At 44.2% G+C, this 15,203-nt stretch overlaps 1 protein-coding gene across 1 annotated transcript in view; it reads left to right on the top strand.

Annotated features, from left to right (window-relative positions):
- mtbp (MDM2 binding protein) overlaps nucleotides 1-15,203 on the top strand; it is an 83,819-nt gene that overhangs the window by 27,277 nt on the left and 41,339 nt on the right. The window contains exons 11-12 of the mRNA XM_078216888.1: nucleotides 2,241-2,358; nucleotides 13,693-13,863. Of these exons, the coding sequence (XP_078073014.1) occupies nucleotides 2,241-2,358; nucleotides 13,693-13,863 (289 nt within the window). The remainder of the gene's footprint in view (nucleotides 1-2,240; nucleotides 2,359-13,692; nucleotides 13,864-15,203) is intronic.

Here is a 15,203-nt window from a genome sequence, read left to right as displayed (position 1 = left end):
ATCCACTTTGGTAGCAATAATAGGGAGACAGATTATTATTTGAATGGGTGTAAATTGAGAGAGGCGGATACTCAACGAGACCTTGGTGTCCTCGTGCATCAGTCGCTGAAAGCAAGCACGCAGGTACAGCAGGCAGTAAAGAAGGCAAATGGTATGTTGGCCTTCATAGCGAGAGGATTCAAGTATAGGGATAGGGATGTTTTGCTGCAATTGTATAGGGCATTGGTGAGGTCCCACCTAGAGTATTGTGTGCAGTTTTGATGTCCTTAACTGAGGAAGGATATCTTTGCTATAGAGGGAGTACAGCAAAGGTTTACCAGGCTGATTCCTGGGATGGTAGGTCTGTCATATGAGGAGAGACTAAATTGATTAGGATTATACTCACTGAAATTTAGAAGAGTGAGAGGGGATTTCATAGAAAGTTATAAAATTCCAACAGGGTTAGACAGGGTAGATTCAGAAAGAATGTTCCTGATGGTGAGGGAGTCCAGAACTAGGGGTCTTAGTTTGGGGATAAGGGGTAAACCTTTTAGAACTGAGGTGAGGAGAAATTTCTTCTCTCAGAGGGTGGTGAATGTGTGGAATTCACTCCCACAGAATGCAGTTGAGGCCAAACTTTGTCTAATTTCAAGAAGATATTAGATATAGTTCTTGGGGCTAAAGGGATCGAGGGATATTGGGGGGGGGGGGGGGGAGGGAGGATCAGGATATTGAATTCGATGATCAAAATAAACAGTGGAGCAGGCTCAAAGGGCCGAATGGCCTCCTCCTGCTTCTAGTTTCTATGAGATGACTGTAACACTATATTCTGCACCCTCTCCTTTCCTTCTCCCCTATGTACTCTATGAAAGGTATGCTTTGTCTGTGTAGCGTGCAAGAAATAATATTTTTCACTGTATGCTAATACATGTGACAAATCAAATCAAAATCTCCTTTATGTGTGATAAAACTGAAATTAACATATCCCAACTTCAGGGATAGATCAACCGGCCAATGTGCTTCAGTATTGTCAAGAAAGGTGACACGGTGGCTCAGTGGTTAGCACTGCTGCCTCGCAGCATCAGGGACCCGAGTTCAATTCCGGCCTCGGGTGACTGTGTGGAGTTTGCACGTTCTCCCCGTGTCTGTGTGGGTTTCCTCCCACAGTCCCATGATGTGCTGGTTAGGTGGATTGGCTATGATAAATTGCCCCTTAGTGTCCCGAGATGTGCAGGTTAGGGGGATTAGCAGGGTAAATATGTGGGGTTACAGGGATAGGACGTGGGTGGAACTTGGTAAGGTTCTCTGTTGGAGAGTTGGTGCAAACTCAAAGGGCCGAATGGCCTTCTGCACTGTATGGATTCTATGAATGCTTGCATATTTAAATACCAGCATAACTGTGATCAGGAGATAAACTCTGTAGTCTTCCCCAAGCATTCTAATAAGAGATCATGCTGCATAATCTTTTGAAATGGGTGAAATTGGTCCATGATTCCATTTGTTGCAAACTTGAGAGATTTTCTGTTATCAGATTTCATAACTGCTTTTATATGTAGTTATAACATGGATATATTTGCAGTATTCAGTAGACCCACAGTAACTATTTGGGACTGTCATAAATGTCCTGCATCCTGTCAGCTTGGTCCTTATTGGAGAATTGGCACTTCACAAATTCGACAGCCATTGCTGCCTACACACATTAGTTATCACCCTTAAACATGCATGAAGCACTCATGTTATTACCAGCACCTGAAACCACTTTAGCATCATTATCCCTGCCAATTTTCTGCTAATTCTTTTCCTCTTGTATAACTTCTTGCTTTTACCCACTCGCTGCCTGCTGCTGTCTGGTTTGTTATGGAGCATCTGCTGGTTTCTCTTCCTTCCCCCGTGTCCAACCCGAGTCCAAGTGTGGCCATATTGACTTTCTTTTTAAAGTTGACTGCTATGAACACTTTTCCAAGGTAAATATTTGGTGTGCTTGCCTCCACAATGAACTCAGCAAACCCATGTGACAGCATCACAGCGTAATAATGGTATTGTGAAAACCTCTTCCAGAAATAAGTGTCAAGTCCTATCATGTATCGCTGTACAGTGTAGTTCTACCCCCACCCAACTACCCAAACAATTAGTGCAATTATCCTTACCAATCATCTGAATTAACTTGCTGCTCGTACCTGTTCTGCCATCTTTTGTGCAAATGATGATTGATCTATAATTCCAATGTTTGTTAATTCCAGCTTTCTTTCTGATTCTGCCAGGTGGGAGCTCTCTTTAACCTCTCTTGCACAGTGAGCAGCACTCTGATTCCGCCAGCTAACCAGTACAGTACACGGAAATGGAAAGAATACATGGCAAAAAAGCCAAAATGCATTAATGGTGGGTTTGTCTTTTCACTGGCGTGATGTTCCCTTATACCTCTAGCAAATTGATCAAGCCTGCATCAGACCCGGGGTTAGGGTTTCACTCCAGGAGTTTGATTTCAGATATTTTGGGCCCAATTTTATCATCGAGTTGAGCCCACTTTTGGGCGCAAAAACTTGGTAAAGTCGGACTTGAGGTGAGTCGCGCGATCCCCGCCTGCCTCTGCGCCATTTCCCCCTTTACCAATTGCCGCGATTGGGATTGCGCCCGAAACGGGTGCAACAGCCATTTAAATGCACTTGCATGCATTTAAATTGACCTAATGGGCTGCACGCCCAACCTTGTCGGCACTTCCCCCTTTACCACCGCGTTCGTCCATCCAGAACATCGGCGCGAAACAGACATGCTCCACGTAAGTCCAATTCGGACACTCCAGTTAGTGAGGAGGTAGGTGCCCAGCGTCCGACGGCTCTCTGCTTGAGATCGGTGGCGGGGGGGGGGGGGGGTCCGTTGCCACTCTGCTCGAGATTTGGGGGGGTGGGGGTTTCGCTCCCACTCTGCTTGAAATCGGTGGGGGAGGGGCACACAATCGATCTGGGTGGTGGGGGGTTAAGGGGGTCAGTAATTTTGTGGGGGTGGGGCAGTGTCTGTGGGGACCAGGGGGAAGCATTATCCAGCCCGGGAGGGATGTGGCAGGGGAGTAGCATTCTATCATTTTTTTTTTTCTGCGCATGCGCAGTTGGAGGCGCCAATCAGAGCCCCGCCCACAGGCTTGTGCAGCACGGTTCGGACTCGCTGATATTTTTTCAGGCAGGGTGCGAATTGGGGCGCCTCAGAACGAGTCTAAAAGTCGGATCTGAAACACTCCCAGTTTCAAGTCCGCCCAGCACTTAGAATCAAAATGGTAAAATAGGATCCTTTGTCTCTTTATTTTCCATTACTGTCTCCGATTACATGCTGAAAAGCAACCTTACTCATTTTACTTACAAAAGCATAGCTTAGTATATGGGAAAAGTTAAAAATGCAGTCTTATCTTTGTATGTTCCATAATTGGGTTAGGTTAAATAATAGAATCCCCACAGTGCAGAAGGAGGCCATTTGGCTTAACGAGTCTGCACTGACAACAATCCCGCCCAGGCCCTATCCCTGTAACTCCACATAATCCCATTGACACTAAGGGGAAATCCCACCCAGACGTGTTCCCTGTGACCCCAAGTACTTACCCGGCTAATCTCCCTAACCGGCATATTTTGGAACACTAAGGAGCAACTTAGCATGGCCAATCCACCTAACCCGCACATTTTTGGACTGTGGGAGGAAACCCACGCAGACACGGGGAGAGGGGGGGAATGTGCAGGCTCCACACAGACAATGACCCAAGCTGGGAATCGAACCCCGGGTCCCTGACGCTGTGAGGCAGCAGTGCTAACCATTGTGCCGCCAATTTCATGGGCCGCTGTCAAAGACAGGTTGTGCTGTCTTCAATAATAAAGTCAGCCGAATCTGGCTTTCCATCAGTTTTCCTACACAATTTGAAATTGCATGGAAAGAACCTATTGTAACTGATTGCACACCTTTCGAAATTACCTGGTGGAACAAGGTATCTGTAAATATGATTTATGTTTTGGAAGGAATAACCTATTAGCTTTTTTTTATAAATACAATGTACACAGATTGTTGTTCATTTAGCATTCTGCTTTTGTCTTTCAAATTTTTTTCATTGTGATTAATTTTGCCAATTCCTTTATCACTCACAAACAGAATACTGCACTACCTGTTATAATGCTGAATCAGAAAATTGATTTCCTACTTTATATCTTGATGTTGTTCTGGAAGGGCAGGAAGTGTCAGAAGTGTTAATAGAAATTAAATTGCATTTTAAATGGTGTACATTTTGATTTTAAAGCTTTGAGATAGATAACGGCAGCAATAATTTATTTTTTCATGAATTTTCATGTAAGCAGCACAAATAAGTTCTATTGCCCGTTCTTATCTTCAAAAACTCATCATATTCTGAAGAGCCCTTGACCTATTTGTTATTCTTAGTCATATTTTAGCTCTTCATTTTAAGTCCGCTATTATGATGTGCTGTTAATGAAAATGATGTTTTGGCTGGAGAGAAAGGAAGTAAATGTGCAGTGCTTTAAATAAATACCTCCTTCCAGAACAGAAACTCTAACTCCACATTGTTGGAATCATCCACATTTACTTTCTGAAACACTCGTTCACAAATAATCTATCAAATTGTCCAATGATTTGGAATAAAATTCTATACTTGTCAGGGTTGAAGGTCCGTTAAAGATATTAGTAAGAGGGAAATTGAACAGTCTTGCACTTTTAACACCTAATGACCTGATCAAGTGTGCTACGGTGTATAATATAAAGAACGCAAGAAATGGAGCAGGAGTAAGACTTATGGTCCATCGAGCCTGCTCCGCCATTCAATATGATCATGGCTGATCTTGGGTTTCAACCCCATTTTCCTGCCCATTTCCAGTATCCATTGACTCTCTTGACAGACCAAAAGTCTGTGTATCCCAGCCTTAAATGTATTTAGTGATGGAGCATCCATAACCCTCTGGGGTAGAGCATTCCCAAGTTTCACAGTCTCTCTTCATAGGACAACCTCTCATCCCACTATCTAGTGGACTTTTACTGTACCGCCTCAAATGCAAGCATATCCTTTCTTAAATATGGAGACCAAAACTGCACATTGCATTCCAGATGTGGTCTCACCAAATCCCTGTACCCCGTAGCAAGACTCCTTTTATTCTTATACCCCAATCCTCTTGCAATAAAGACTGACATGCCGTTTGTCTTTCTAAGTGCTTGCTGCACCTCCATGCAAACTTTCTGCATTCCTTGTACAAATACACCCACGTCTCCTCGGACATTAACAAAGAAAAATTTCTTCACATACTTTAGCTACTCTCTTCCCACTTATATACCTAGAAAAAGCTCTTACAATCTATTTTTATGTTCCTGGCTAGTTTAGTCTCATAGTCTATTTTTTCTCTGTTTTTTAGTCAATTGTTGGTGGTCCTCTGCTGGTTTCTAAAACACTCCCAGTCCTCCGATTTGCTGCTGTTTTTTGTAACACTGAATGCCTCTTCTAATCCAGTACTATCTTCAACTTCCTGAGTGAGCCACAGATGGGTGTTTCTCATTCAGTTTTTCTTTTTCAATGAATATATATTTTTGTTGAAGACTTTGAATTTTTAATTAAATGTTTCCCACTGTTCATTTATCTCCATATCTTTTAGTCTATTTACCCAATTAACCTTAGCCAGTTCTCCCCTCATATCTAGGTATTTGGCTTTGTTCTTGTTTGTGATTGGAGCATGTCACTTTCAAACTTAAAATGGAATTCAGTGGTATTACATAGAACATAGAACAGTACAGCACAGAACAGGCCCTTCGGCCCACGATGTTGTGCCGAGCTTTATCTGAAACCAAGATCAAGCTATCCCACTCCCTATCATCCTGGTGTGCTCCATGTGCCTATCCAATAACCGCTTAAATGTTCCTAAAGTGTCTGACTCCACTATCACTGTAGGCAGTCCATTCCACACCCCAACCACTCTCTGCGTAAAGAACCTACCTCTGATATCCTTCCTATATCTCCCACCATGAACCCTATAGTTATGCCCCCTTGTAATAGCTCCATCCACCCGAGGAAATAGTCTTTGAACTTTCACTCTATCTATCCCCTTCATCATTTTATAAACCTCTATTAAGTCTCCCCTCAATCTCCTCCGCTCCAGAGAGAACAGCCCTAGCTCCCTCAACCTTTCCTCATAAGACCTACCCTCCAAACCAGGCAGCATCCTGGTAAATCTCCTCTGCACTCTTTCCAGTGCTTCCACATCCTCCTTATAGTGAGGTGACCAGAACTGCACACAATATTCCAAATGTGGTCTCACCAAGGTCCTGTACAGTTGCAGCATAACCCCACGGCTCTTAAACTCCAACCCCCTGTTAATAAAAGCTAACACACTATAGGCCTTCTTCACAGCTCTATCCACTTGAGTGGCAACCTTCAGAGATCTGTGGATATGGACCCCAAGATCTCTCTGTTCCTCCACAGTCTTCAGAACCCTACCTTTGACCCTGTAATCCACATTTAAATTAGTCCTACCAAAATGAATCACCTCACATTTATCAGGGTTAAACTCCATCTGCTATTTTTCAGCCCAGCTTTGCATCCTATCTATGTCTCTTTGCAGCCTACAACAGCCCTCCACCTCATCCACTACTCCACCAATCTTGGTGTCATCAGCAAATTTACTGATCCACCCTTCAGCCCCCTCCTCTAAATCATTAATAAAAATCACAAATAGCAGAGGACCAACCCTGTGGCACTCCGCTAGCAACCTGCCTCCAGTCCGAAAATTTTCCATCCACCACCACCCTCTGTCTTCGATCAGATAGCCAGTTACCTATCCAATCGGCCAACTTTCCCTCTATCCCACACCTCATCATAAGCCGACCATGGGGGACCTTATCAAACGCCTTACTAAAATCCATGTATATGACATCAACTGCCCTACCTTCATCAACACACTTAGTTACCTCCTCAAAAAATTCTATCAAATTTGTGAGGCATGACTTGCCCTTCACGAATCCGTGCTGACTATCCCGGATTAATCCGCATCTTTCTAAATGGTCGTAAATCCCATCCCTAAGGACCTTTTCCATCAACTTACCAACCACCGAAGTAAGACTAACCCGCCTATAATTACCAGGGTCATTTCTATTCCCTTTCTTAAGCAGAGGAACAACATTTGCCACTCTCCAGTCCTCTGGCACTATCCCCGTGGACATGAGGGCCCAAAGGTCAAAGCCAAAGGCTCTGCGATCTCATCCCTTGCTCCCAAAGAATCCTAGGATATATTTCATCAGGCCCAGGGGACTTATCGACCTTCAGTTTATTCAAAACTGCTAGTACATCCTCCCTCCGAACATCTACTTCCTCCAGTCTATTAGCCTGTAACACCTTCTCTTCCTCAAAAACATGGCCCCTCTCCTTGGTGAACACTGAAGAAAAGTATTCATTCATCACCTCGCCTATCTCTACTGACTCCATACACAAGTTCCCACTACTGTTCTTGACCGGCCCTAACCTCACCCTGGTCATTCTTTTATTCCTCACATAAGAGTAAAAAACCTTGGGGTTTTCCTTGATCCGACCCGCCAAGGACTTCTCATGCCCCCTCCTAGCTCTCCTAAGCCCTTTTTCAGTTCATTTCTTGCTAACTTGTAACCCTCAATCGAACCATCTGAACCTTGTTTCCTCATTCCTACATAAGCTTCCCTCTTCCTTTTTACAAGACATTCCACCTCTTTTGTGAACCATGGTTCCCTCACTCGGCCATTTCCTCCCTGCCTGACAGGGACATAGCTATCAAGGACACACAGTATTTGTTCCTTGAAAAAGTTCCACTTTTCATTAGTGCCTTTCCCTGACAGTTTCTGTTCCCATCTTATGCCCCCTAATTCTTGCTTAATCGCATCATAATTACCTCTCCCCCAATTATAAACCTTGCCCTACCGTATGGTCCTATCCCTCTCCATTGCAATAACAAAAGACACCGAATTGTGGTCACTATCTCCAAAGTGCTCTCCCACAACCAAATCTAACACTTGGCCCGGTTCATTTCCCAGTACCAAATCCAATGTGGCCCCACCTCTTGTCGCCCTATCCACATATTGTGTCAGGAAACCCTCCTCTGCACACTGCACAAAAACTGCCCCATCCGAACTATTCGACCTACAAAGGTTCCAATCAATATTTGGAAAGTTAAAGTCCCCAATGACAACTACCCTGTGACCCCCACACCTATCCATAATCTGCTTAGTAATTTCTTCCTCCACATCTCTATTACTATTTGGGGGCCTATAGTAAACTCCTAACAACGTGACCGCTTCTTTCCTATTTCTAACTTCAGCCCATATTACCTCAGTGTGCAGATCCCCCTCGAAGTGCCTTTCCGCAGCCGTTAAACTTTCCTTGATTAACAATGCTACTCCTCCACCTTTTTTACCAGCTTCCCTACACTTACTGAAACATCTATACCCTGGAACGTCCAACAACCATTCCTGTCCTTGTTCTACCCACGTCTCCGTAATGGCCACCACATCATAGTCCCAAGTACCAATCCACGCCCCAAGTTCATCTACCTTGTTCCGGATGCTCCTTGCATTGAAGTAGTCACACTTCAACCCACCTTCCTGTCTACTGGTACCCACCCTTGACCTTGATACCTTCCCCAATACCTCACTACCCTCAACACTGACTTCCGGACTACAACTCCTTTTCCCACCCCCCTGACAAATTCGTTTAAACCCCCCTGAAGAGCCGTAGCAAATTTCCCTCCCAGGATATTGGTGCCCCTCTGGTTCAGGTGCATCCCGTCCTGTTTGTACAGGTCCCACCTTCCCCAGAATGTGTTCCAATTATCCACGTAGCTGAAACCCTCCCTCCTACACCATCCCTGCAACCACATGTTTAAGTGCACTCTCTCCCTGTTCCTCAACTCGCTATCACGTGGCACCGGCAGCATACCAGAGATGACCACATGTTTTGTCTTGGCTCTCAGCTTCCAGCCCAGCTCCCTAAATTCCTGTTTTAAATCCCCGTCCCTTCTCTTACCTATGTCGTTGGTACCAATGTGTACCACGACTTGTGACTGTTCCCCCTCCCCCTTAAGAATCCAGCAAACACGGTCCGAGACGTCACGGACCCTGGCATCCGGTAGGCAACATACCATCCGTGAGTCTCTTTTGCTGCCACAGAACCTCCTATCTATCCCTCTAACTAACGAGTCCCCAATAACTATTGCCCTCCCGCTCTCCCCCTTACCCTCCCGAGCCACAGGGACGGACTCGGTGCTGGAGATCCGCTCACTGCTGCTCACCACTGGTATGTCGTCCCCCTCAACTGCATCCAAAGCGGAATACTTGTTGCTAAGGGGAACGACCACAGGGGATCCCTGCACTGACTGCTTCCTTCCAGCCCCTCTCACTGTCACCCATCTATTTTCCTTTCCTGGAGTAACTATATCCACGAAGCTCCTGTCTATGGCCACCTCTGTGTCCCTAATGATCCTAAGTTCATCCAACTCCAGCTCCAGTTCCCTAACACGGTTTTGGAGGAGCTGCAGATGGGTGCACTTCCCACAGGTGTAATCAGCAGGGACACTGACGGCGTCCCTCACCTCAAACATACTGCAAGAGGAACATTGCACTGCCTGCACACCCATCCCCTCTAGATACCTTGCCACTACCACTAGCAGAGAGAGTTGCTCCAATGGAACAATGAGCTATTTTCCCCCCCCCTTTTCCTCGGAATCCACATGGACTGAACTTAAGATTTGCAATTGAGGAGACAACAAAACGAATTAAACTTACCCTGCCTCACCCTTTCTGCCGAAGCCCTTAGAGCCAAAGCCCTTACAGCTCTCACTCTGCTCCCTGCTTACTCCCTGCCCGCTACAACGCTGCCCACTCAAAAGTGCGGCCTGCTTTTAAACCCACCAAAAATCTTCCCAGGCCTTTCCTGGGCCTACTTCCGGTTTCGGAAAAAACCTCCGATTTTAAACACAAAAATCACTGAAAAATAAATAAATAAGTCAAGTCTAGAAACAAACTCTCTTACCCTCAGCTTGCTCCTGTGGAACAATGAGGCTGAAACCTCCAAGTATGATTACTGTTTCCTAAAGGATCTTTTACCGAAATATTACTAATTAATCCTGCTACATTATGCAATTCTAGCTTTAGCACTAGTTGATTCCACAATGTATTAGTCCAAGAAACTGTCACATAAACTTTTTACACGTTCATTTTCTGGACTACTCTTGCCAATTTGATTCTCCCAGTCATATGAACATTCAAATCCCTCACCTTTATTAATTGTCTTTCTTACAAGCTCAAATAATTTCTTATTTAATGCTCCACCCAACAGTATAACTACAGTTAAGGGGCCCATAAACACCACCAGTGTTTTCTGATTCTTGCTAATTCCTAATTTCCACCCATACTGGTAATAAGTCATGATCTTCTGAGACCAGATCCTTTCTCACTGATGTCCATCTATCATCTTTTGTCAACAGGGCCAACCCCCCTCCTATGCCATTCCATTTGGCTTTCCTAAATATCGTGTACCCTGGAATATTTATTTCCCAATTTGATCACATACAGCTCTACCCTGACTTAAGGGGTGGCACAGTGGTTAGTGCTGCTGCCTCACAGCGCCGTGGACCTGGGTTCAATTCCGGCCTCAGATCACTGTCTGTGTGGAGTTTGTACATTCTCCCCTGTGTCTGCGTGAGTTTCCTCCGGGTGCTCCAGTTTACTCCCACACTCCAAAGATGTGCGGGTTAGGTTGATTGGCCATGCTAAATTGCCCCTTAGTGTCAGGGGAATTAGCAGGGTAAATATATACGGGAATAGGGCCTGGGTGGAATTGTGGTCGGTGTAGATTCGATGGGCCAAATGGCCTCCTTCTTCATTGTAGGGATTCTATGACTGAAGTCCCTACTTGAGTAACTGAATGGAATTGGCAATTGATCAGAGAATAATTAATGCTGTTGTTAGGTGTTAAAAGTGCAATTGGTTTAAAAAAAAGTATGGTTAGTTTTATGATGCAGACCTGTATCCAATGTCTAAGGCTGCCTAAATGTTGTTTATTTTAGTCTTGGATTTTCCTGTGACAATATTTAGCTAAATAGTTAATGTAAAACATTTGAACTAAAATGCGACGCACGTGAATGAAGTCCCAGTTAGAGGATTCATTTAAGGATAGTAGTTACTCATTCCATTTGTCTTTTTATTAAGTAATCCTATTTGTTTCTGAAATGTTTCAATCCCCAAACAATACTGCAGTAATAGTCCCTAAATGCAAGGGACAGTTGCAGTGTATCACTGCGGCACCAGCTAAGATCAGGAATATTTAGCACAGATCAGTGTGTGAAGTGGACATTCAGTACAGTGCAGTAATCCACGAAGCCATTTAGGAAGGAGCTCAGTTTTGACAGTGCACAGATCATTGTATAGTTGACTACCTGCCAAACAGACACCTATAGTACTTCTGATTGCTTAATCCCACAGCATTTGCAGAGTAACAGCCAGGTGTTAATTACGTTGTTTTACAACTGTCAAGCTCTAATTTTTAAAAATAACGAAATAAATTCAAATGAGTTAAAAATGAATTTGGTGGCATAGTGGTTAGCGCTGCTGCCTCACAGCGCCAGGGACCCGGGTTCGATTCTGGCCTCGGGTCACTGTCTGTGTGGAGTTTGCACATTCTCCCCATGTCTGCATGGGTCTCCTCCAGGTGCTCCGGTTTCCTACATACAATCGTACAATCCCCACAGTGCAGAAGGAGGCCATTCGGCCCATCAAGTCTGCACCAACCACGATCCCACCCAGGCCTTATTCCCGTAACCCCACCTTTTTACCCTACTAATCCCCCTGACACTAGGGGCAATTCAGCCTGGCCAATCAACCTAACCCACACATCTTTGGAGTGTGGAAGGAAACCGGAGCACCCGGAGGAAACCCACGCAGACACGGGGAGAACGTGCAAACTCCACACAGACAGTGACCCGGGGTTTGAATTGAACCCAGATCCCTGGCACTGTGAAGCAGCAGTGCTGACCACTGTGCCACCATGCTGCCATTTCCTCCAACGCTCCAAAGATGTACAGTTTAGGTTGATTGGCCATGCTAAATTGACCCTAGTGTCAGGGGGATTAGTGGGGTGAATATGTAGGGTTATGGGAATAGGGCCTGGGTGGAATTGTGGTCAGTGTAGACTCAATGGGCCAAATGGCCTCCTTCTGTATTGTAGGGATTCTATGATAAATGTAGTGATTTCAATTTTTTAGTGGTTAATCTTGATTCTAATCACATTTAACTGATACATTTATTGCATCCCATCACTTCAAGTTTGTTTCATTACTGATGCTATCATTCCAACGGCAACCCAGCAGAAACACATTGTTTTCTTATTTCTGAATGCTAAGTATCCAACTGTACTGACAGGTCAGAGATAGCTGACCAGATGACAGCAATTATGCTAAACATCAGCTTACTGGTTAAATAACAAACTCTGCTCTATAACATTGTGGCTACCTTGGGGCAGGACTGCACAGAAAGTATAAATTCAGCCTGCCCATCTGTCCTCTTGAATGAGGTTAGTTGAGGTGTATTGACTCAGACTAATGAGTCCAATGCTGGGTTGCCTGAACCAGATATGGGGCCACATCATGGGAAGAAGGAACAGGAGATTCAATCTAGGAGTGCACCCCTCCTGTCTTTAACCTACCCCATTCTCATATAACCTTTTCAGCAACTGCAATTCCAAATATTTGGCAGGGGCAGAAACCTTCTTAAGTAAAGCCATTGAACAAGCGACTTGAGAGGGGAGCAGGAACTGGAAACATGAAAAGCTCACATGGGCTGCAGGAGCTAATGAGGCGAGGATGAAGCTGACTTCCATGATTGATGCACTTTTTCAATAAAAAAGGTCCTGAACGGTTTAAGTGATAATTGCCTTACAACTGATCAATCAGTCTATATTTTGTTAAAACTCGCACTTGAATTCTAGCTTCAGGTTTATGTACTGTTAACTTTGTGTCAAACCCAAATTGCTTGTGTTATTTTATTGATTCTGTTTTGCAATGTTTCCTCTGTATTTGTATATGAATGCTGAACAAATGAAGCGTTAACTTCCCTGTATAAATAGTTCATAGAATAGAATCCCTACAGTGCAGAAAGAGGCCATTTGACCCATCGAGTCTGCACCAACCACAATCCCACCCAGACCCCATAACCCCACATATTTACCCTGCTAATCCCCCGACACTAAGGGGCAATTTTCCATGGTCAATCAACCTAACCTGCACATCTTTGGATTGTGGGAGGAAACTGGCGCACCCGGAGGAAACCCACGCAGACACGGGGAGAACATGCAAACTCCACACAGACAGTGACCTGAGGCCGGAATTGAACCCTGGTCCCTGGTGCTGTGAGGCAGCGGTGCTAACCACTGTGCCACCGTGCCGTCTTCTGGTCATCTCTTGTGAATGTGATGGGTATGCTGAATATAGGAAAATGCCTTTTCTTTCTCCTGGTCCTAATGGTGGTGGCTTGCACTAATTAAAACCATCAGTTCACTCCTAATATAAAGTCTGTTGGACTATTCACCATAACTGTAAGTCAAAGTTCATTATATTGGTCTCGCGCTTTATTTTTGTCATCCAACATGATTTTTTAAACATGTTATTGATGGCAGTATTTTTCATCGCATTCACATTCAGGGTGCTTCAAATCCTTGTTTGTTTTCAGTTCCAGAGATTGAGATGAAAGGAGAGATTTGCAACTACTACCTGTTGGTTCAAAGCAACGGTCAAGATGGCTGCAAGGGAATCCTGATTCACACAGCCAACCAGATAAATGGAGCCGCAGCTGTCGCCATAGTGAACGGGATGTTGGAAGAAAGAGCTGAAGACAAAGAAGGTGAACATGACACAATTAGCCATTTTTTCCCCTTTTTTAAAAAACAAATTAAATGTGAATTTGACAACGACAGTACTTTTGACACATTGAAATGCAACCCCCGACCCACCACTCCCCACCGCACCTCCAATGTGCCTCATGTAGAAATTTAAGGACTTTGAGCAGGAATGAAACGGTTAGAAAACACAACAGAAATAACATCCAAAGATAGCTTTTGGGGAGGCTGTTTGCTGCTTCCATAATTAGCAGCAAAACATCCAGTTCTTGGCCTCAAGTTGGTTGGCATAATCAGAGATAAATGTCAATCTTCCGCAAGAAAGCTGAACTTAGCTGGCCATTACTCTGGGCAAATGTCGATAGTGTGCACTGATGGTTCCTGATTCAGAAAGATTAATTGTTCAATTTCAATTACAAATGAAAAATATAAATCTCTATATTGAGGCAATTGCGTTAGGACATTATAACTTTGTGACTCAGTACTACCACTTTAGGTGATCACTATAGCCCGGAAGGTGTTTTCTTTCACCTTCTTGACAATCTTTAGCATTACAACAGTGTTATACTTAGTTACTGCATTTAAGGAAATAACCTGCATTTACTTGGTACCTTTCAACATGCATTTATATTGAACCCTTCACGCCTCAGGGCAGGAATGTGTCACAACAACTGAGGTACTTCTGAAATGTAGTTTTGAATATGGACAGCCAACTTTCTATTTTCAGTTGCAACTATGAGTTTGGAACCTGCCAGAATCTACATTAGCAGGGATGTAGAGATGCCAGTGTTGGACTGGGGTGAGGCGCAGTAAGAAGTCTCTCAACACCAGGTTAAAGTCCAACAGGTTTATTTGGAATCACTAGCTTTAGGAATGCTGCTCCTTGATCAGGTGAGTGGAGAGGTAGGTGTGTTTATGAACCTACCTCTCCACTCACCTGATGAAGGAACAGTGCTCTGAAAGTTTGTGTTTCCAAATAAACCTATTGGACTTTAATCTGGTGTTGTGAGACTTCTTACTGTACATTAGCAGGGACATTTGAGAATACACTCTGTTCACAGTATAGTACAAATGGAACTGAAATGACATATTTTGTATTGAAACTTTTAGTTTTGGTTCCACTTTCCCATGACATGGCTTGTAACATAACTGTTAGATCTTTTTGGATGTATTGAGAGGATTATAAGTATATTGGCCCTGATTTTGCTTTTGGAGTGACGTGTCGGCGCTCGTCACACTCGCCTCAAAAGAAATTTGCCCACTAACCCTTTCCGGACATTAACCTGAATTTAGTGCCTGGTCAAGGAGACAGCAGCAGTGGCACCATCAAGCAAAATAAGCAGCC

The sequence above is a fragment of the Mustelus asterias genome, chromosome 7, assembly GCF_964213995.1.
Source record: "Mustelus asterias chromosome 7, sMusAst1.hap1.1, whole genome shotgun sequence".
NCBI lineage: Eukaryota > Metazoa > Chordata > Chondrichthyes > Carcharhiniformes > Triakidae > Mustelus > Mustelus asterias.
Note: the sequence above shows the minus strand (reverse complement) of the source record. Positions and strands in the feature narration are given on the sequence as shown.